This window comes from Numida meleagris, chromosome 1, assembly GCF_002078875.1.
Source record: "Numida meleagris isolate 19003 breed g44 Domestic line chromosome 1, NumMel1.0, whole genome shotgun sequence".
Classification (NCBI taxonomy): domain Eukaryota; kingdom Metazoa; phylum Chordata; class Aves; order Galliformes; family Numididae; genus Numida; species Numida meleagris.
Genome location: NC_034409.1, coordinates 30,367,813 through 30,387,334, shown reverse-complemented (window position 1 = coordinate 30,387,334; position 19,522 = coordinate 30,367,813). Strand labels below are relative to the sequence as shown.

General features: G+C 39.2%; 1 protein-coding gene across 1 annotated transcript; it reads left to right on the top strand.

The window, feature by feature from the left end:
• Positions 7-18,408, top strand: TWF1 (twinfilin actin binding protein 1). Its single transcript, XM_021384985.1, has 9 exons — positions 7-77; positions 4,145-4,222; positions 6,190-6,368; positions 7,640-7,735; positions 8,589-8,693; positions 12,661-12,786; positions 12,979-13,129; positions 13,556-13,677; positions 15,280-18,408. The coding sequence occupies exons 1-9, from the start codon at positions 53-55 to the stop codon at positions 15,448-15,450; spliced, it is 1,053 nt and encodes a 350-aa protein (XP_021240660.1). The 5' UTR covers positions 7-52; the 3' UTR covers positions 15,451-18,408.

The following is a 19,522-nucleotide window of genomic DNA, read 5'->3' as shown; positions in this document are numbered from 1 at the left end:
GCGCACTGCCCCGGGCGCAGTGTGGCTGGCGGGGCCGGCGTGGCGGTGCGACATGTCCCACCAGACCGGCATCCAAGGTACTGCCCTCCCTTCTTCCCTCCCTGCCGTCCCCGCGTCGTCACGCGTCCCCGCTCCTCAGCAGCGTTCTCCCCGCTGTTTCTTTGTTCGCTTCCCAACGAGCCCTTTCTCCCGGGGTTACACCCGTAACGGAGCAAACCGGCAGCTGCCACGCAGCGAGTCGCGGCCCCGCGGGTGGCGTTCCCGCGGCTCGCCGCGCCTGGCAGCCCCGGGGCGGCGGGGATCGGGCTGAGCGCGGCTGGAAGGGATTTCCCGCAGAACGCCCGACGTGGCGCGGAACGTGTCCCCGGGGCGCAGGTGTCCTCCGGCGTGTGGTGGCCGGAGAGGGCCCCCAGCCCCGGCGAGGTGTCCGCTCGGCGTCGCCGCTGCGGTGCGGCAGTGCCCAAGTGCCCCCGCTCACTGCCCGGCCCCGCTCAGAGGAACCGCAGCGCTGGAGGAGGACCTTGAGAGAGACAAGAGCTGGGGAGGACGGACCCCGGCGAACCCCTGTGACGGGGAAAAAGTACAGGAGAACCCTTTTTTCCCAGCATGTCCAGGCCTTGGAGAATGTGAGGAGCAATTGGAAGACGGCGACGTGCTATTTCTCGGGATTATCCACCTCGCAGCATCACAGCACTGCTAAGCGGGGATAATGCAGCCGCAGGATTATGGGGTTTGCGGTTTTATTGTTGTGATTTCTGCAGCCTGCTTGTTCAGTGACTAACGTGGTGTACTTTGTCTGCTCCCCCGCATTTATTGTTGCAGGTGACTTTTGTCCCCACCGCGGTTGCTCTTAACTGCTCTTCCAGCCCCTTTTTGGCTGCTGGCTACATTGGTTCTGCAGCCTGTCACTTCTCGTCTCTTCCTTCCCCCCTGTGCCAGCTTGGCATTAAGTTGGTGTAGCCACTTGGTTTTAGTTGATCCCCTTCCCCGACTGGGGTGCACCTAAAACAGCATTTTTCCAAGTTTGGGAAAACTGTTCCAGTGGCTCTCAATTCTCTTGTGCTCCTCCTTCCAGCCACACCGAGAGGGAAGGCAAGAACACCCTGTTGCTTACCACGGCCAAGAATGGCTAAGCCTCTTCTGCACTCTCTCATTTCTTTGAGAGCCTTTTGTCCTCTGAAGAGAGCCGCAGTGAGCTCGGCTGCTTTCCTGCCCTTGTCCTGCCTTGGCAGGCTGGGATGCAGCCCACTTATCAGGGGTCTCGTTTGTAGCAAAGCTTCTGCAATTGGAAGAGGGAGAGCGTTTGTTGTGCCATTGCTGGCGTTAGCAACAAATGGGCTACTGTCGCTCATAAACAATCACAAGATTTGGCAGCATGGAGCACTCTTTTCTAGAAACAGAAATGAAGTAATGGGGACAGTGATGTGTACCAGGCAATGTTAAAAGGACAGGGCTTTCAAACAAAGCAGCAAATATAAATAGTCGCGGGGTGCATTGGGCTGTGGGGAAATTCACAAGACTATGCTCAACTCTTCCAAATTATTTCAAAAATACATTTTTGAAATATTTATTTACAGTTTGTATTTTTGAAATAAACCTTGTTGCATTTTAATATTCCATATTACAGGTAAGTCACTTTGAAAGTGCAGCAGAGTAAATGTAGTTAGTTGATTACAGGCTGTTTACAGGCTGTTTTACACAGTCCTTTGAACACTGTAACCAGTTTTTATTAAGGGACTATCCAAATACCGGAGAGTTTACTTAATGCAAATTTGTTCAGCAAGGGAGGTAGCATATAGGTCGCTCCAAAAGTAATGCCTCCTATTTGTTTCCATGGAAACTACAACAGATAAAAGAGCACAATAACACCATTTGACAGAGCAAAGTCTCAGCTACAAAGCACTATTTTTCAACATAGTCACCACCATTAGCTATGCATTTTGGCCAGTTATGAACAAGAGGCTGCATGCCATGCTCATAAAAATCTGCACCAGCAACCATGACCAACTGTAGCTGTTACCACTGCTGAAACATGCCACCCACGGCCTCAGTGTGCTCACATCCGCTGGTTGTTCTCCATAGATGTTCAGCAAGCATTGATGAATGTCAGTGGGTGCAGTTCTTTCTGCATGGAGGAATTAAACGGCATGCTTTCACTTCATCCACACTTCCATGTCAGACGCCATTGTGTCAGACTGCCCCTCTGCTGCTGTCTGTCGCACGGCAACAACGTGTAACGGAATGTTGGTGGGAAGGTTCAGCCTCTACTGCTGTACCAACAACATCTGCCTTCGACATCATGGGCCGACATAATAAAATAGGAGGCATTACTTAAAGAGCAGCCCTCGTACATGTCAGCTTCTCTTAGTTTTGTATGTTGCGTCCTTTGAAATCCACTGCCAAGTACAGCGCTAAAACAGCAGATAACTTGCATTGCTGGATAGAACAGGATATGTAGAACTAATACATATCCTGTGTGTTTCTTCCGAAGTGTATAATGAAGCATTGCTACTACTGAAATAATGTGATAGAAGCAGTAATGTGTATGGAGCAAATGGACACGTTTATCATTACAAATGTTTTTTGGAAAAGAAATTAAATTGCAAGTTGGCCAATGAGATACCAAGACCAAACTGTAACTGAGGTCTCTGCTCTGCAGAAAGTTTAAATAGAACATGATATCCCTCTGTTTTGAATTTTTTGACCTTTGTATGGGGAAAAGAAGTGTATCTCACAGATGGTGAGACTGTTTCTTGATCACTAGTGTCTTGTCTCAGAAAATGGCTGCAGGAGCTGTTGTGGTTCTGGTGTCAGTGCAAGGGACTGCTATGTCTTCGTCTTTTTTTGGTGTGTAGACTTGATACAAGAGAACAAAGAACAGGGGATCATAGACCACAAGAGGACAACAATTTCCAGGGGAATTGGGAAGCCTGGAAAGTGGTGTAATGTTTGTGTGCTGAATGGAAGTGTGAGGAAAGGAAGAGATGACCAGAAGAGCTGATTGCAGGTCACTGTGAGGGTCTGCACTGCTGAGGGGGAAGGTGCTAACTGAGATGAAGCTGGGGTTGGACTGGAAACCCAATGCGATTCAGTTTATGTAAGTGCCAGTGCTTCGTCTCCATCCCCCAGCCCATTTTGGAATTCCAGAATGGACCTGCCCTTTGTTTTCGTGGACCTGAGTTTTCTGCCCATTTTAAATATGGGCAGAAATACAGCCAGATGCCATCTGTTCCTTCGGCCTTAACGTGAATGTAAATAATCCTTTTTCTTTGTTTCCTGGTTTGTTGTTTGTTTTGCGGGTGCTGTCCTCTGTGCTGTGGGATTACTTAAAGGACCAGCTTGCAACGAGTGTACTTCAGTAAATGCAGGACAGCCCCGTGTCTGGGGTATAATTAAACTGATTTGTGCACAGATTATTTAGCAAAGCAGTTGAAATTAGTATGATATTTTCAGGACTCGAGCACAGTTCTTCCCTGTGCCTATAAAAGGCATCTATCGTACTTGTGTTGTAGTGTTGATGTGAATTATAGAAACTTAAAAATATTTTTAGCTACTTCTTTGTAAATTCATTTAATCCATCCTATTGTGATAGGTCAGGGATTGAAAAGTGTCATCAAAATGCTTGAAAGGACATAAGTTGATAGAAAAGATGAACAAAGAGTGTCAGCCTTCTTTGGTACCCTTTGGAGAGGCATTCTCAGGAAAGACAGGTGATTTTTGCAGACAGGCTCTAACATTTTCCTGGCAGGCATCAAGTTTGTGTCCGCAGGCTCACTGCAAACTTTCAGACTTCATGAAGCTCCTGTAATTTGAGATGCGTTGTATTTCTATTGTGTTACTGTGTGAACTGTGAAACCTGAGAGTGATGATGTGATGTCACCTTTAATTTTCACAATGTTGAAAATGATATGGTATTGCAAGCAAGCAGAGCTGTTTTGCAAATGTTTGTAACGTTGTCTGTGATCTTTTTGTGGCATGCCTGTGGCTGGAACAGCGTTTGACTGCTCCCGTGTTCCTTTTTCAGTCCAGCATCGTAGTGGTGGGCTAAGTGTACGCTTTTCCAGTGTTTTTACCTTCATGAGTACTCTTTGTTCTTGGAAAGAAGAAGGTGTTAATTTGCTTACTTTTATTTTCTCTTTTTCAGCTAGTGAAAATGTTAAAGACATCTTCGTTGGAGCCAGAAATGGAAAATACAGGATTTTGAAAATAGTCATTGACAATGGTTAGTCAAGTTTTACTATTTTTCTCTGATTCTTTTGGGTATTTTCCCAGTTATTTTAGTGATCTTCATGTAGAATTATTTAAAAAACAAAACCCTTCAAAGCTTAATGTTACCAAGGTCTTTCATATCCTGGAGGTAGAATTTAAGTTTTGGTGATGTTAAGGTTTCAGTATGATGTTACTGAATTAGAATTTTTCTTCCAAATATCAGTTCATATTCTCCCAAAACCCACTGCTTCTTTCAGATGGAAGTACATGAAATGCCCACCTCGTTACCTCTTTTTTTTTTTTTTCTTCCCAAAATTCTTTCATTTACAGTACACTGAAAAACCTGTTAGCTGGAGAAAGGTGCAGGTGTACATGCATACACATACATACATTTATTGTTAGGTAAGTAACCTGCTGTTACCTTCTTTGTGTTTGCTATTCTTAAGTTTTTCACCATTTTTCCCTGCTTTTCTCAAGGAAGCAGCAGTAATATTATAGTCAGGTCACTGCTTTAAAAAGTCTCACCAGCACAGGTTAGTAAGTCTTGGACTATATTTTTTTATTAGGAAAGTTAAAGCAGTGTGCTTGTGTGTACCTGATACTGGTACAGAATGAAGGCCATAAGTAGGGAGTGTCTTCCATTTTTATCTTTTTCTTTTCTATATGTGCTTATGGGTGTATATATATGTATATGCATTTTGTCTGTATATGGAAGTAGAATCCAGCCTAATTCTATTTTCCACAGTTCAGAAAGAAGCTTCTAATGCTCCTAGAATACTGGAAGCAAAACAGTTGCCTCATAAGTCTGCAGGAGCTTTCAGTAACTGCCCTTAATGAGTAGATAACACTCAAATGGAGTCCTGCTAATTTGAGTGAATAAGAGAACAGGTTTTCTGCTGGGCAGTATAGTTGCTATGTTTATTTTTTTGTGTTTGTTTCTGTATTAAATTCAGGTGAGTATAAAGCCACCTAGAGCTGAGAATTGGCAAGTACGTCCTGGATGTCCTGGTCATCTAGGTGTGCAGCTTCAGCTACTTTGCGTCTAATTCAGAGAAGTGCCAACACACACACACACTCTCTCTCTCCCTCCCTCTGAGCTGTTCGTGCTCTGTGCCTTGGAAAATTACTGTGGAAGAGTGGCTTGTTTGAAAAGTTCTGCAGTTAGAGACTGTTGTACTTCTGTCTGAAGTATTAAAGGCCACGTCGAAGATTCTTAGAAGATACTGTGCATACCAACTGCTATGGGCCCTTAAACTGTTGTAGGAACCATATAAATGTGGTGTTTCTCCTTTGGCTGCGGGGTCTAGTATTTGAAAGTTGGTAAATGTTTTGAAAGGTACTCAGTAATATTTTCCTTTGGAAGCTGAGATGTGATTTATGTGTAAGAGAGAAATCCTGTCGCTACAGTTGTTCACATAATTAAATCTCATCTGAAGTATTCTATATGGACTTAAGCCAATTATACATAATAAACAACTTCAGTCATTTAAAGAGACTGTAGTTATGAAGTTGCATTAGAAAGGGGTTTATCTACTTACATAGTCAAATTAAAGTGATTAGCTTGAGCATATTCATTCCAAACTCTTTTCATTATACAACTGAGTAACTGTCTCCTTACAGTGAGTACAAACATTGAAGTGAGTTAGAGCATCAGTAGTTAGCAAAAGGCAGATTTTATTTCTTCTGTGTACACATTATGCTAAACACTGTTATCAGTCTTACCTCTTCAGATCGAAGAACTTGATGGCACACAACACACTGCTTCTCAACTAATTGTATTTGGGTTAAAGTAAGTTAGGGTTTATGCATACACAGCTTTTGCAGGAACTCACTTGCTATCACACTGAGTGTTCCTGACTCCCATTCTTGTGGGCATGGTTACAGAATATGGAGTGTTTGATTGTTTATTGTAATAACTAATTTTGAAAAACACCATCAACTGTATAATTGCTAACCCGTAGTTTTGGTTATTGCTTTTAGAGCAACTTGTTCTGGGATCCTCTAGGCGGCCACTTGGATCATGGGAAAAGGATTATGATGCTTTTGTTCTTCCTCTGCTTGAAGACAAGCAGCCATGTTACATATTATACAGATTAGATTCTCAGAATGCTCAAGGATATGAATGGATCTTTATTGCGTGGTCACCTGATCACTCTCCTGTAAGTAATAGTCATCCAAGGATATGCATTTTTAACACTTTTTCAACAGTACTGTTTGATCTAAATCCTAAATGAGAAGGATTTGGGGAATGAAGCATGCCCCAACCTTCACCACACTTTCTGCCAAGGAAACTGTGGAAACATCTTCCTTGAAGCTGATTGTCGGTTTAGATGGAGCATAGCTGGTCCAACTTATTTCTAGCTCAGTCAGAGGGAAAGCACACGTTTTTGTGCTTTTTGTTTGCCTTTCTTTCTGTCTGTGTCCATGGAATTAATAGAAGAGTGTAGAGCAGAAATCCCAATTGGTGTCATCATAGAGAGAAAGATTATAGATTGACCTCAAGCTGCTTATTCTGTTTGGTTTGCTGGCAGACCAGTTGGCGCTTGTGGATCTGTGACCCACCTGAGAATGTCCTCTTTGTTAGAGAGCATGGGAGGAAACGGAAGTCAGCCTTAACAGTTTTTAGGAGAAACTAGGCTGCATGTATAGGTTCAGGGAATGTGAGATAAGGGAGGGGAAAGTAAAACTATTTCCAGATTCCAGCACTACTTTGAATAGTGCTTAGGAAGCAGTAGGAGACCAAGAAGTAGAGTGCATAGAAGAAATTGAGTGGAAAGGATAAGGGTATTGTGATGAGGAGGATGGCATGATGGTGAAATAAGCTGGTGAAAATGAGACTGCAGGGACAGGAATATGTATATTGGTTGCAAATTGATAGGAAGCAAGCATCATTAGATTTTCTGCTCCAGAAAATTTCATTTTTCCATTCTGTAGCTGAACTACCAAATAAAAAATAATAACGGGTTATTTGCAGTCTGCTCTTTCTGTGATGTATCTATTAGTAGACAGACTGGTGACACGTGATCTAAACTGCTGTGTTTGTTTTTTCCTATTTAGAAGTAGCAAGGATTGTGTTCTGCTCTGTGTTGGTTTTTTTAATTAGTATTATATTTTTAAAGCTCATTCTCTAACTAAAGCTGCACTTTGGCTTTGGAATTAGTTTAATAATAATGCATAGTAAAATGTCTTATTGTGCACTTGAGAATTTAATAGCATATATAAGTATCGCTCTCCGGAGCTCATTCAGTGATTTTATTCATTATTAAGAAATGCAATTTCAAACCACACTTTCAAGTCTTAAAATATTTGTTCTAGAAGGCTGTTTGTTAATGGACTTGGTACCCCAAAATGCTATTGTACACTTCAGCTGTGTGCGCTAAAGAGAAGAAAGAAAGAAACAAAAAACCAACGCTGTTTTATGATATACTAGGTTCGTCAGAAAATGTTGTATGCAGCAACCCGAGCAACACTCAAGAAAGAATTTGGAGGTGGTCATATTAAGGATGAAGTATTTGGAACAGTAGAGGTATGTTCCAAGGAATACTAAGTATAGTAGATGGTTTTATTGGTATTAATTTGTGGTGGCATTGCTCTTTTTGATGAAGGAAATAGGGGGGTGAAAATTTTATGTGTTATTCTAACATTAAAACATAATGTCTCATTTGAAAAAGTAATTATATTTAACAACAGAAGACTAAGATGTCCTTCCCTCAAATGGGTATTAAAACTAAATCATCTGTGACTAACGGTACAATCTTTTAATCTCACTGCATGCTTATGAATCCTTAAAAAGCTGTAACAGTCAAAACTTCTGGGCCAGTTGTTTACAAAAGCCATTGTGGGTGTATGGATCTGAATCAGGTGGGCTAGAACAGCTGCATGTGAAACTTTCACATCTGAAAACAAACGTTTTTATCTTAAACCAAGGATATGAAGCTGTCCTTTAAAATTGGACTGTGAAATGTAATTCAAGTCCATGGCTGCCATCTTAATTTATGGAAAAAGAATTTTCGTAGCTACTAATTTGGCAATGAAAATGCTAATAGTTGAGTGTTCGGTTATGGTAAGAGAGTTGGAAGATGCACGCGTGAAGAAGGCTGAATAACTTCATACATACCGCTGTTTTAACAAAGACTTATTTTTGAATTAGCAAGGTAATTATGGGCTGACTGTGGAAATGCTGCCCACTGTACAGTTGATTATAAGAGCAATCCAGTGGATCCTGCTGTTCATGATGCCAAGTTGAACTTCAAATGCATGTACACTCACTGTCTGTTTGAATGAAATGAATGTAACTGTATGGGAAAAAACTGCTGCATAAACTGTGAAAAAATGACTTTATTTCTGAAAAATGATGAGTACTGATACTGTGCTTTCAGGATGATGTTTCCCTGAACGGATATAAAAAATATTTGGTATCCCAGTCTGCCCCTGCACCTCTGACTGCAGCAGAAGAGGAACTTCGACAAATTAAGATTAATGAGGTACCTATGGCAGCTTTTAGCACGGTTGGGCCATTGGATGCAGAGTTCCTAATGTATTGTAGGAAGAGGTTTTTCTAGAGTGAAAAGGGCAGAACAGAAAAATGGAAAGCTTCAGAGATTTTTTGAGTGGATGAGAGTATGAATTTCTCTCTCAGTGAGTTGGGATAGCAGGATGCTGATGGCTGGAGACAGAGCAGTGTGATCTTGCTGACTTTGCATGGTCCAATGTCTTTGTCAGAGGCCTGCTGGCTAATGTGCTTTTAATATCAGTGCATGTGCTTCATTAGGAGGGTTACCAACCATTGGCACTGGTTGCCCTGAGAGGCCGTGGAGTCCCCTTCTTGGAGATCTTCAAAAGCCGTGTGGATGTGGGCCTGGGTACCCTGCTCTGGGTGGTCCTCCTTGGGCTGGCGGCTGGACAAGGAGACTTTGAGAGATCAGCCTCAACTGTTCTCTGATAGCCCGCATTTCACATGGTGGCAGAAACTGCAGAGGAAATACAAAATAGGAACTGTTGCAGTGAGTAATTCCAAAGGATATTTCAGCAGCCATTGTCTGGTATTGAGCTTCCAGAATCGGTTCACTTGTCTTTACTTTAAGACTGAGAAGAAGTAAGACAAAGGTCAATAAAAATAAAAACAGAAATCCAAAAGAACTAGCCATTTCTTTTAAAAATATCGATTTGCTTTTCCCACAAATACTTCATGGAAAACCTTCTAGCACGTGCCTTTAAACAAGCAGGGTAATGATTGCTGTTTAGCCAATGACTGAAATGTTTCAGAGGTCGTTTCTCCAATTTTTCCATCGTTTAATCTCTGTTTGCATTCAGACATGTTTTAATAGATCTTGTGTTGATCTTATGAGTTCTTCAGGCTTATTTTACAGCCATTGTTCGCGTGTTTGAAATACAGCATGTTTTTCCAGCTGGATGCCAGCAAGCCATCATGTTAAACGCAGCTCTTCTCTAAGTTTTCACTCCCTAACATGCTTTTGCTGCAGCAATGTTGTTTGTTAACGTTTATTTCTGTGACTGTGCCTTTTTTTTTTTTTTGTCTTCATATCTATTTTTGATTAATTCAATGTAGAAATGCACTCATCATCACCAAACACTTCATTTTACTTGATTAGCTTTAGGGAAAAATACAGCAACCAAAAAACAAACATTAAAGAATGTAAAACTTCTGAGGTATCAACAATCGCTTACTGCTGATATTAGGATTGTCTTTTATGCCCAGTGTGCAAAATGTTTAACAGCTAATTCGTGCAGACTAATACTTTACGTTCTATAATGAAACTTCAGCAGCAATAGCAATACTTCTCAAGGATGCATGAACTGTATGTTGCAGCCATTTTGGCTTTGTTCGAAACATCTTGAAGTATGTTAATTATTAAATTGTGTCATTTATATATTTGTTGTTTCTGCCACTGTGAAACTTGTAGTTAGGCTCGGTGGAGCTGTACTGCATTAACTTTAATGCTTTAGCTTCAGCAAACAAAAAGCCTTCTGATTTTAAAAATAAAAAATAAAAATTGAGTTTTCCACATTTTATATTCTTTCATAATTACCCTACGAAATGTTTGACTGAATCAGATGAAAGGTTTACCTTACTGCTGCCAAGACCCTAAGTGAGCAACAGCAGGAATCTGGGAAGGGTGTAAGAGCAAGATAAGAAGGCCATGATAATTCCTTTGAATATTCTTTGGGGTTCGGACTCAATCTCTTGAGGTCCCTTCCAACCCCTACAGTACTCTCATTGCCTCAGCCTTTGCAGATAGGACTCTTCCAAAGCAAGACGTGATGTTTTATTATATAATTGCATTTAATTGATTTTTCTTCCATCGTACATAGTCTTTTCATTGTTCTAAATCCACATCAAGTTTTGTTGGCCACAGATCCTATAGCAGTGTTATTACAGCTTGACAAAGTACTATGTAAAGAACAGCTGCCTGCTATCTACCAGCTGATTCTGATACCCTTACAGATTGCATGGGGAAGGCAGAGAAAAGCCGTTGCTCACTTTTTTCCCCTCACTCTCCATTATATCCACAAGACCTCTGCATTCCTTACCAGTTCTCTCTTGTGGGCTGAAGAGTCCTGATCTGTGCACTTTTTTTTCTTAAAGAAGGCATAGCACACTTCTGATCCTTCTGCTTTTCTCTGCAGTTTTTCCAGTTCTTCTATAAAATTTATGAAAAGAAGGGATGGAGAAACCAGAACTGCATGTGGTATTCAAGATATGGGCATGTTACTGGTAGCTGAAGTGTGTAATGATGCATTCTGTATTCTTAACAACTTCTAACATTTCATTTGTTGGTGGGTGGTGCCTGGTTTGCTTGGTTGACTGACGAAAGTAGCCACTGGGCCGCCATTTTCAGAGAAATATTTGAATGGTCTTGTTCCTGAATGGTAGTAGTTAGCTCAACCTCATCACCGTACAGGTAAAAGAAAGATATTTTTCCTCCTGCATATAATATTTTACATGTTCTCACATCAAATTTCATCTGCCACTTTATTCCTCCCTCAGCAGCCATCACTAACAAATCTTACGGTATGATTTAGGTATTTTTTAAGTGACTTGGATGTTTTCTTTAGCTTTGGTAGACTCACACGCGTTACGGTATAGACAATTAGATTTGGTTCCTTCTCCTAAATCTAGTGTTGTGCTGAGTAACTCTCTTCCTCTCCCTGTCCCCAGACTTCGCAGCTGGCTTTTATGGTTTTAATGTTTTTATTACATTCTGTTCTGTGATGCCAATTAAATAAAATTTATTAGTCAGGTTTTCATGGAGATATATTTTGCAAATATTTGTCATACAGTCTTGTTAAGAAATTTACTAAACTTAATACAAAAGTAAGCTCTTCTGCGTACCTGATTTCACATTCTCCTTCCTTGATGCTGATAAGCTGTCCTTTAAAGTATGACGTACGATTTAGTATTGCCCCAAGTATCTTTGTTTTTCATTATTTTCATCATTGTTGAATATTTCATTATCTTCTCTTTTTAATTAAAGTTGAACATCTCCCAGCTGATAGATCTAAAACCCACATTTTCTATTTTGTATGCTTTTCTGTTGTTTTACTGCCTCATCATCAGTATTAAGTGTATTTGTAAAATTATAAACGAAAGTCAGTACATTCGAAAGCTAATACTTCCACAAAAAGATTAGGCTTGGCAACACTGGAGGCCAGAGCTCATTTTCAGAGAGATTGTGCATGAATATTAAGATATGCCACATACATTCTTGAGAAGCGTCTTTAAAAAAACTGTCTTTTTATCTCAAGTAATTTTTGTGTCTAAGATAATGAGATTATGAGTGACTGTCTAGCTTGCAGTTACCATGGATTTTTCCACTGTGTTAAACCTTCTAGAAGTCAAAAATTGAAAGTTTGCTTGTTTGTCTCTTTGCTGTTTTTTTGGTATAGGCTTTTGGAAGGAGGATGCTGAAGTGGAAGGGAGGGAGGGAAGATGCTTCCTTTTTTTCCCTTCAGGAAGATCAGTCTCTCTGAGACACATTTTTTCTCTATTCCTCCCAGAATGTTGAGCCCCTAAAATCACACTTTCATGTTCTTATCTGAAATATATAAAGTTCATGAACAACACTGTCAGTTCAAAAGTTACAATGCAGCACAGGAAGATCAGACTCTTTCCTCCTGGCTTGTTCTATCTTTGTATTAGAGTTTAGCTAGAGCTAGAGCTTCCCTGACACCTAGGCAGTTTTCTCTCTTGTGATTCCATGGGCTCTACTGCTTCAGAGATAAGAAACTGTTTTCAGGTAAGTGAGCAAATGTGACCTGTAAATTAAAAGAAACAGCAAGTCTTATGTATAAGGGGATGATGGTTCAGTGTAACTTATTCTTGGAATAGCTGCTGACACCTCTATGTATAACCATATGCAGTGCATTGTCAGAAACCAAATGAATGTCTGCAAAGGTTTCTGATCACATTTTCACTGGCTTGTGTTCCAGGTACAAACGGATGTTGGTGTAGATACTAAGCATCAAACTCTGCAAGGAGTAGCATTCCCCATTGCTAAAGAAGCTATTCAGGCTTTGGAGAAATTGAGAAATAAGCAACTCAATTATGTGCAACTGGCAAGTATAAGATACTTCAGATATTTTTAATAGTAGGTACTAAATAGATTACTTGCACACTAAACAATGTGTGTTGATGCCATATGCTGATAAGTTACCATTCATACTTTAAATCTTTTTTTTTTCTACCCTGTCATATTCTCTGGTTTGTTTTCTGTGTATTAACTATATGCAATTTTTCTTTGTTAACAGCAAATTGATATGAAAAATGAAACTATTATTTTGGCCAACACGCTTCATACCGAACTTAAGGACTTGCCAAAAAGAATTCCAAAGGATGCTGCACGCTACCACTTTTTCCTGTATAAGCATACTCACGAAGGAGACTATTTGGAATCCATAGGTATGGGGAAATGTAGCAATATGAACTTTCATTGTTTTTTTTTTTTTTTTCCAGATAATTTAGTAATCTCGAGGCAGAGAGAAAGACACAACATAAAAGTAGATAGCTTCAAGTATCTGACCTCTCACTCCAGTCATAAATTTCAGTCACTTGGTTGCCTAACTGATTTCTGAAGAGTCTTTACATTTAGAAAGTAGAGAACTATTCCTTTTGATTATGAACACACATAGATCAGTAGTCGTGTGAAAAATTGAAGATACCTCCTTTTAGAAATGAAGCACTTACTGAAGTAAAATGTACAAAACCATGTTCCGGGCATACTAGCTTTCATACTATGGAGTTGCAATGTCTTTCTGCTGTAAAGGATGATGTGATACAGGTTTTGATAGGGTTTATTTTTGTTCTCCTTTTTTTTTTTTTCTGCAGTTTTCATTTACTCTATGCCGGGGTATACGTGTAGTATACGAGAACGAATGCTATACTCTAGTTGCAAAAGTCCACTTTTAGAAATTGTAGAAAGACAGTTGTGGATGCAAATAATTAGGAAGGTAAGTACACTGGGAATACTGGTATTTTCTCCATCCCTCAATTCCCTTCTTAATATCTAACCATAATTGTTTTGCCACCATATTCTGTAAACAATGAAAGGTGCTGTATGGCTATTAAAGAACTGTTTAAGAGCTTGTCCTGAACAAGAAATACTTATTAACTAAGCTTTTCTCTGGTTCATAATTTCTACATAGTTTTAGTAAACCTGTTCTTGTGCAAGAGAGTGTTTGAAAATACTCTGAAGAACTATATAGAAGTAACATGATTGCTTACTGAAAGGCCTGTCATTCTTTGGATCACAGTGTGTTACTGCTGAACTCTAAATTCCTTTAATGCCAAAGTTACGTAATGATTTTCAAAATGAAAGAAAAGGGAAGCAGCAGTTCTGGAACTTAAACTGCACCTTAGGAGCCCTTGATGGGGTAATTAAGGACTTCTGAGAAATGGGATCTTTCCACATTGTAAAGATTATACTACTGCGCATAAAGAACAAGCGGCTTCTCGCTTCCAGAGCAGAGACCACAGTAGTGGTCTATCTGTGAAATATATGACCTATTAACACTCCTGCTCTAAGATTAGAACAGTTTTGAGGCTTGGTTTCTGACTATTGTGTCTACCTGAAAGAAGTTTTTACTGTGATGATGTAGCTTGAGTAGGTATCATTGCTGCATGGTTTTATACATCATTTCTCAGAAACTTCTTTGTTACAATGAGACCAATGTACCACGTGGCTCTTGAAATTCCTGTCGACCTCTTTTTGAGGCATGTACTTACAGTGGCAATACAGTGGCTGGCAAGTGCTGCAGTGAGAAGGCCATGAAATGCTGAATACTCACAGGGCAGTGCCAAAGCATTTGTCTCAACTCTGAATTCATGTAATTAAAAACTGGGCTTTGGCTTCAAAACAGTGTTTTCTTTCAGGTTTACATTCTTACATTTAAAACAAAACAAAGAAAAATCCCAAACTCGTTGTTAATTAAATTTATTTTCGCTTTTCTCTGGCTTGAATACTTGCTGAGTTGCAGTACTCCACTAATTGTGTGAGTTGTTTATACTCCTCCCTTTTGTTCTCAACAGACAAGAATATACATGCACACTGCTTTTACAATTTTTAATGCACTTTATAGTGGAAAAAAAAATAATTCTAAAAATGTGAAGATTACATTGGAACAATGAAAAGTTCTTACTTTTGAGGGGAGAAGAAATAAAGGAAATTACAGTTCTGAAAGATCACATGCTCCTCTCTTTTATTATAAAGGAAATTTCTAACAATTTCTAACAAAACTTGCTTTTACATGGAATGTGTACTCTTATTATTATGTACACTGCTAAAGCTTGGGGCACAAGAAGTTTCTTGGCGTATGTACTTGTGCTTTTATTGAAGGAAGAGCTAAGTAAATCAAAATGCATTTAACTTGATACTGGTAAGGGTATAAAAACTATCCAAGAGGAGATGAGGTGATCAGGCACAAGTTGGAGAACATTTCATGCTAGACTCTGAGTATTATTGCACATAATGGTTTTAATATAGCACTTAGACCTTCAGCAAAATTTCTGAATTTTATTAAATACGTCTTTAAGTTGAATCTGTTTATTTTCAGATTGAAATAGATAATGGTGATGAGTTAACTGCTGACTTTCTTTATGAAGAGGTTCATCCAAAACAACATGCACATAAGCAAAGTTTTGCTAAACCGAAAGGTCCTGCAGGGAAGAGAGGAATACGAAGACTCATCAGAGGTCCAGCAGAGACTGAAACACCTAGTGACTAGAAACTGTTGTTTGCAATAATCGTAGGGTTTTACAGTAAAAAAATGAAATTCTGACTTTTGCCAATGAACTGAAACCATTCCATTTCTCGATGCTGAAGAAAAAAAATGTTCTTTCTACTCTCCCCTCTTCTGAACTCAATACTCCCGGTGTTGTTACGTGATTATATTTGCTGACCGTATTTTACAACACCCGGAAGAGTTAATTATTTTAAAGTAGAAGAAGAAAACTAAGCTAGTACTCTTTTGTTTTAAATTACAATCCATTATTTAATAGCAATACACGTCATCATAAACTTCACAGACAAGACTTCTAAGCCCGCATTTTCTGTGGGCAAGTAGCAGCTGTATGCTTAGATAACAAACCTATATTGGTATGAGCAGCCTACTGAAATCCACAAGATTTCACTTGTGTGAAGAGTTGAAGCTTTGTCATTGTCCTAGATAAATCTTTATTTTTCCTGGTAGCTTTTATGGACAGTAATGCAACAGAATGTTCTGTTTTTGATGTGATGGATTGTTGGGTTTGGGTTTTTATACTAGGAAGATTAAAATCCATTATCTGTTAGTTTACATAAGTACTTGTTCAGGAATAGCTTATTTTTACTTTTTCCCGTGCAAAATCATGGTCGTTTCAAATTTACAACTAATTTAGTGGGCTTGTCTCTTAAAGAAATATGGCATAAAACCACTACAGCTTTTCCAGACCACTCATCAGCCTTAAATATAACTTACTGAATGACCAATCAAATGTGATTAAATGTGCAGTCACTATACTCAATAACTTATGGAGCTCTTTCAAAGCAATATGCTTATAAGTTTCTTCTAAATCATTGATTTTCTATGCACTTGGATCTAAAACTGCAAATTCAGTAAAAATGGAAATAGACTTGCTTCGTAATGGTGACTTATTACTGAGATCCTGGTGCTCCTGCATTATCAACTGCAACTTTAACTTTCAAGGTATTCTAAAACGAAATATTCCTAAATGTTTAAACACTTAATTTACTATTAAAGTTTAACAAAATCCAACTAGGTCTAGACCTAGCACTTGAGTAGGATTTTGTGGGATTTATCTGTTTTTTTTCTGCTTCTCATCTAAATACTAAAATCAGCCAGAATAGTGTGAACTCCATTGAGCCATGAGTCATCTGTTTATTAGGAAGAGGAAAAAACAGATGTATTTTAACAAGAAGTGTAAAGAAGAAATAGATGGAGAAATCAAGTATTGGATGACCGTAAATGTTTTCGAATTGTGTAATGAGGCAAGTACTAAAGGATGGATTGTGTTCCCTGGTGGGGACTTGCTTCTTTGTGTCTTGTATTGAGCTTTGTATTTTTCATTATTTTTAACAACTACATTGGAGTTGCAAGTCTTGGATCACTGCATATAGGTGTTGGGTGTACAGTTAGATATCTGAATCATTTGTTTACCTGGTGGGAGGTAGATTTTAGAGTAGTTCTGTAGGGAAATAAGGCTTAAACACTACTAGGTCCTGATGGAAACAATTTTTATCTTATGTATTACATCATCTGGAGATACTAACTTGTTATTGACTTTTGAAATTGCACTATGTAATATGAAGGTTGCAATAGTTGCTGGTTTTACTGTGTTTTTTTCTATATGCAGTAGAGATCTGACACCTCAGCTTTTTTCATTTAATCTTATACACTACATCAGCCCAATTCAATAGCTCTTGATCCTCAGCTAATCTCCTGCCCTCAGCTGCTGTGTACTTTTTCTGCCTCTTGTCTTTCCCTTCTAGGGCAAGGAGCAGGTCCTTGCAATTTTTCTTCTTGTGTACTATATGTCACACAAGCATTATTGTTTTTAAACACAGTTAACCTGTATGCATCTTGCACACTGTAACAACATTTATTTTTAGTTGAAATCTGAATCCTTTCAGCACTAAATTCTTCTTTTTTTAAGGTAAACACTTGACTGTAGCAGCTAAAAATGACTTTGTGAGGGCTTTTTGTTTGAATTTAATAGTCCTGGCTGCATCTCAGCCATAACCAGTGCACATACATTTTTACACTCATTTGAGCCAGTAAAGAAGTTCAGCTTTTTAATATGAAATATTTTGAATAATGAACAGTTTGACCTGATATGGTTATATGCAGGTTACGGGGTTGGTTTTTTTCCTTCCCTTAATCCTGCCCTAGGTAAACGAGGGTAGAAAGCTTAATCTGGAGGAGGGCCAGAGCTGTTTAAGTGATTACGAGTGAGCTTATAGTGAGCTGCTGTACAGTTCAATCCAAAGCAGACAATTCAAGTTATTCTACTTAAAAATATTTCATGTGGTTGTACAGCCAGCCAGCAAAGAGTAATGTCCTGAGCATATTTCCCTCTCTTTTTTCCCTAAAAGAGAAAGCCTGCTAACAGACTGCTCTCTTCAAATTCTATGAAGTCTTGCACTGCCAGCTGCCTCTCTGGGCCCCTTGTAGCTATTCTCCTGACAAAGCAATAAGCGTCTGATCTTTTTGTAAGAAAGATCTATCATGTTTACATCCGTATAGTTGCCTCACATGACACTACTATTGTTAAAGAACAGTCAGAGCCAGCACAAAGTGAGGGCATTAATAAATGTTATTCCATAAACTGTCTCTGGTCATTTAATAATTGAAAGCGTCCATTCAGAATTGTTGTTGGCCTTCATAAACGCCCCAAAGCTGCTTGCAGTTAACTCACAAGCTATTTAGTAGCTGTTAATTAACACGACAAGTAATTATTTTTGAAATGTTTATGTTGCAAAGTAGGGAGAAATTGATCTAATAAACCTCCTGTCAGGGGGTTGTAAAAGTAATCAAGGTAATAATTGCTCTATTACATGAATAAATACACTGATAGAGGAAACTTATGATTTACAGTGTCTATGTATTCAGTGAAAACCATCTTCAGATGCTAAAATTATCTATTTTGTAATCGTCTTTATAAATAAAGATTGATGCTGTAGGTCAGTGTTGTCTGAATCAGTTTTGTGTTTTGTCTTTAACAAAGATCTATAGTTGAGCCTCATGATGTGTAAGTAACAGGAGGCCCTGCAGCATTAAAAGCAGTATAAAAAAGTAGGTAAGAAGGGAGGTGGGCAAACAGAATTCCTGACTCGTGCTGTTGGAGAAGATTAATTACGTACTCTTAGACAGCCACTTTCCTTGTGCTTTACAGAAGCAGACTGGAGACCTCCACAGCAGGATCCAAGCACACTCAGCTCCTGAGGGCTCTCATACTTTCAACAATAAGCTGCTTCAGAAAGTTCAGTCCTTTTAAAACACTGAGATTGCTGCTCAGTAATCTAAAAGTTTTATCTACTGCTAACTGCTCAGCATGCGGCAGTATAATTAAACTATTCAGATGAGGATGTTTCCTTAATGATTTTTTTCTCTAAATTGAGAAAAATTAGTTTGCTTGTGGTCTTCCTACTGCCCTCAAAGAACATTTAGTGGTTTGACTTTTAACGGTCCTGCCAACATATCCCCCCGGGGAAGTGCATGATATGGCAATTTGGCAGTGAGAGAAGGAAAATTTGGGGTGTTTTGAACTAGGAATCGAGAGAATAATTTTAATGCAAATGTAATAGTAATAAAAAAAAAAAAACTAGCTACTTTTGTAACAGGAACAGGCAAGAGAGGAAGCAGGCTCAGAGCTCTGTGTGAGCAGGAATATCACAGACAATAAACACTTATTTTCCTTTTGGTCAGTGGGTGAAATAAAACTCTGAGCTGGGCATCCCGAATACAAAGTTGAGGCAATTCTTCACATTTCCATACGAATATGAAATATTATGGCTGATAAAAGATGTGTAGGCTCAAAAGGAAATCAGACAAAGATAAGATAAAATTTAATAGAAGCGTAACAAGCAATGAAGACCTTGAATTTTTCTCAAAAAGCTAATGAGCTGCCAACTACAAAGCCATAATACACCACTGCAGTAGCACTGCCCACATACGGTCCGTTACAGTCACCTATCCCTCAGCAGCCAATACTGGCTCATATCCCAACCACTTGTGGCTATGCAGACCCCTCTGACTCACAGCACCCTTCCTAGCATCTCTGGCTGTAGCCAAGGAGAGA

What these genes read in the sequence shown, in the direction of transcription:
- TWF1 (XM_021384985.1), top strand. Translation starts at nt 53, where the DNA reads ATGTCCCACCAGACCGGCATCCAAG. An exon ending in CCACCAGACCGGCATCCAAG is followed by an intron (nt 78 to 4,144) that starts GTACTGCCCTCC and finishes TCTCTTTTTCAG; the next exon opens with CTAGTGAAAATGTTAAAGAC. An exon ending in GACAAATTAAGATTAATGAG is followed by an intron (nt 8,694 to 12,660) that starts GTACCTATGGCA and finishes CTTGTGTTCCAG; the next exon opens with GTACAAACGGATGTTGGTGT.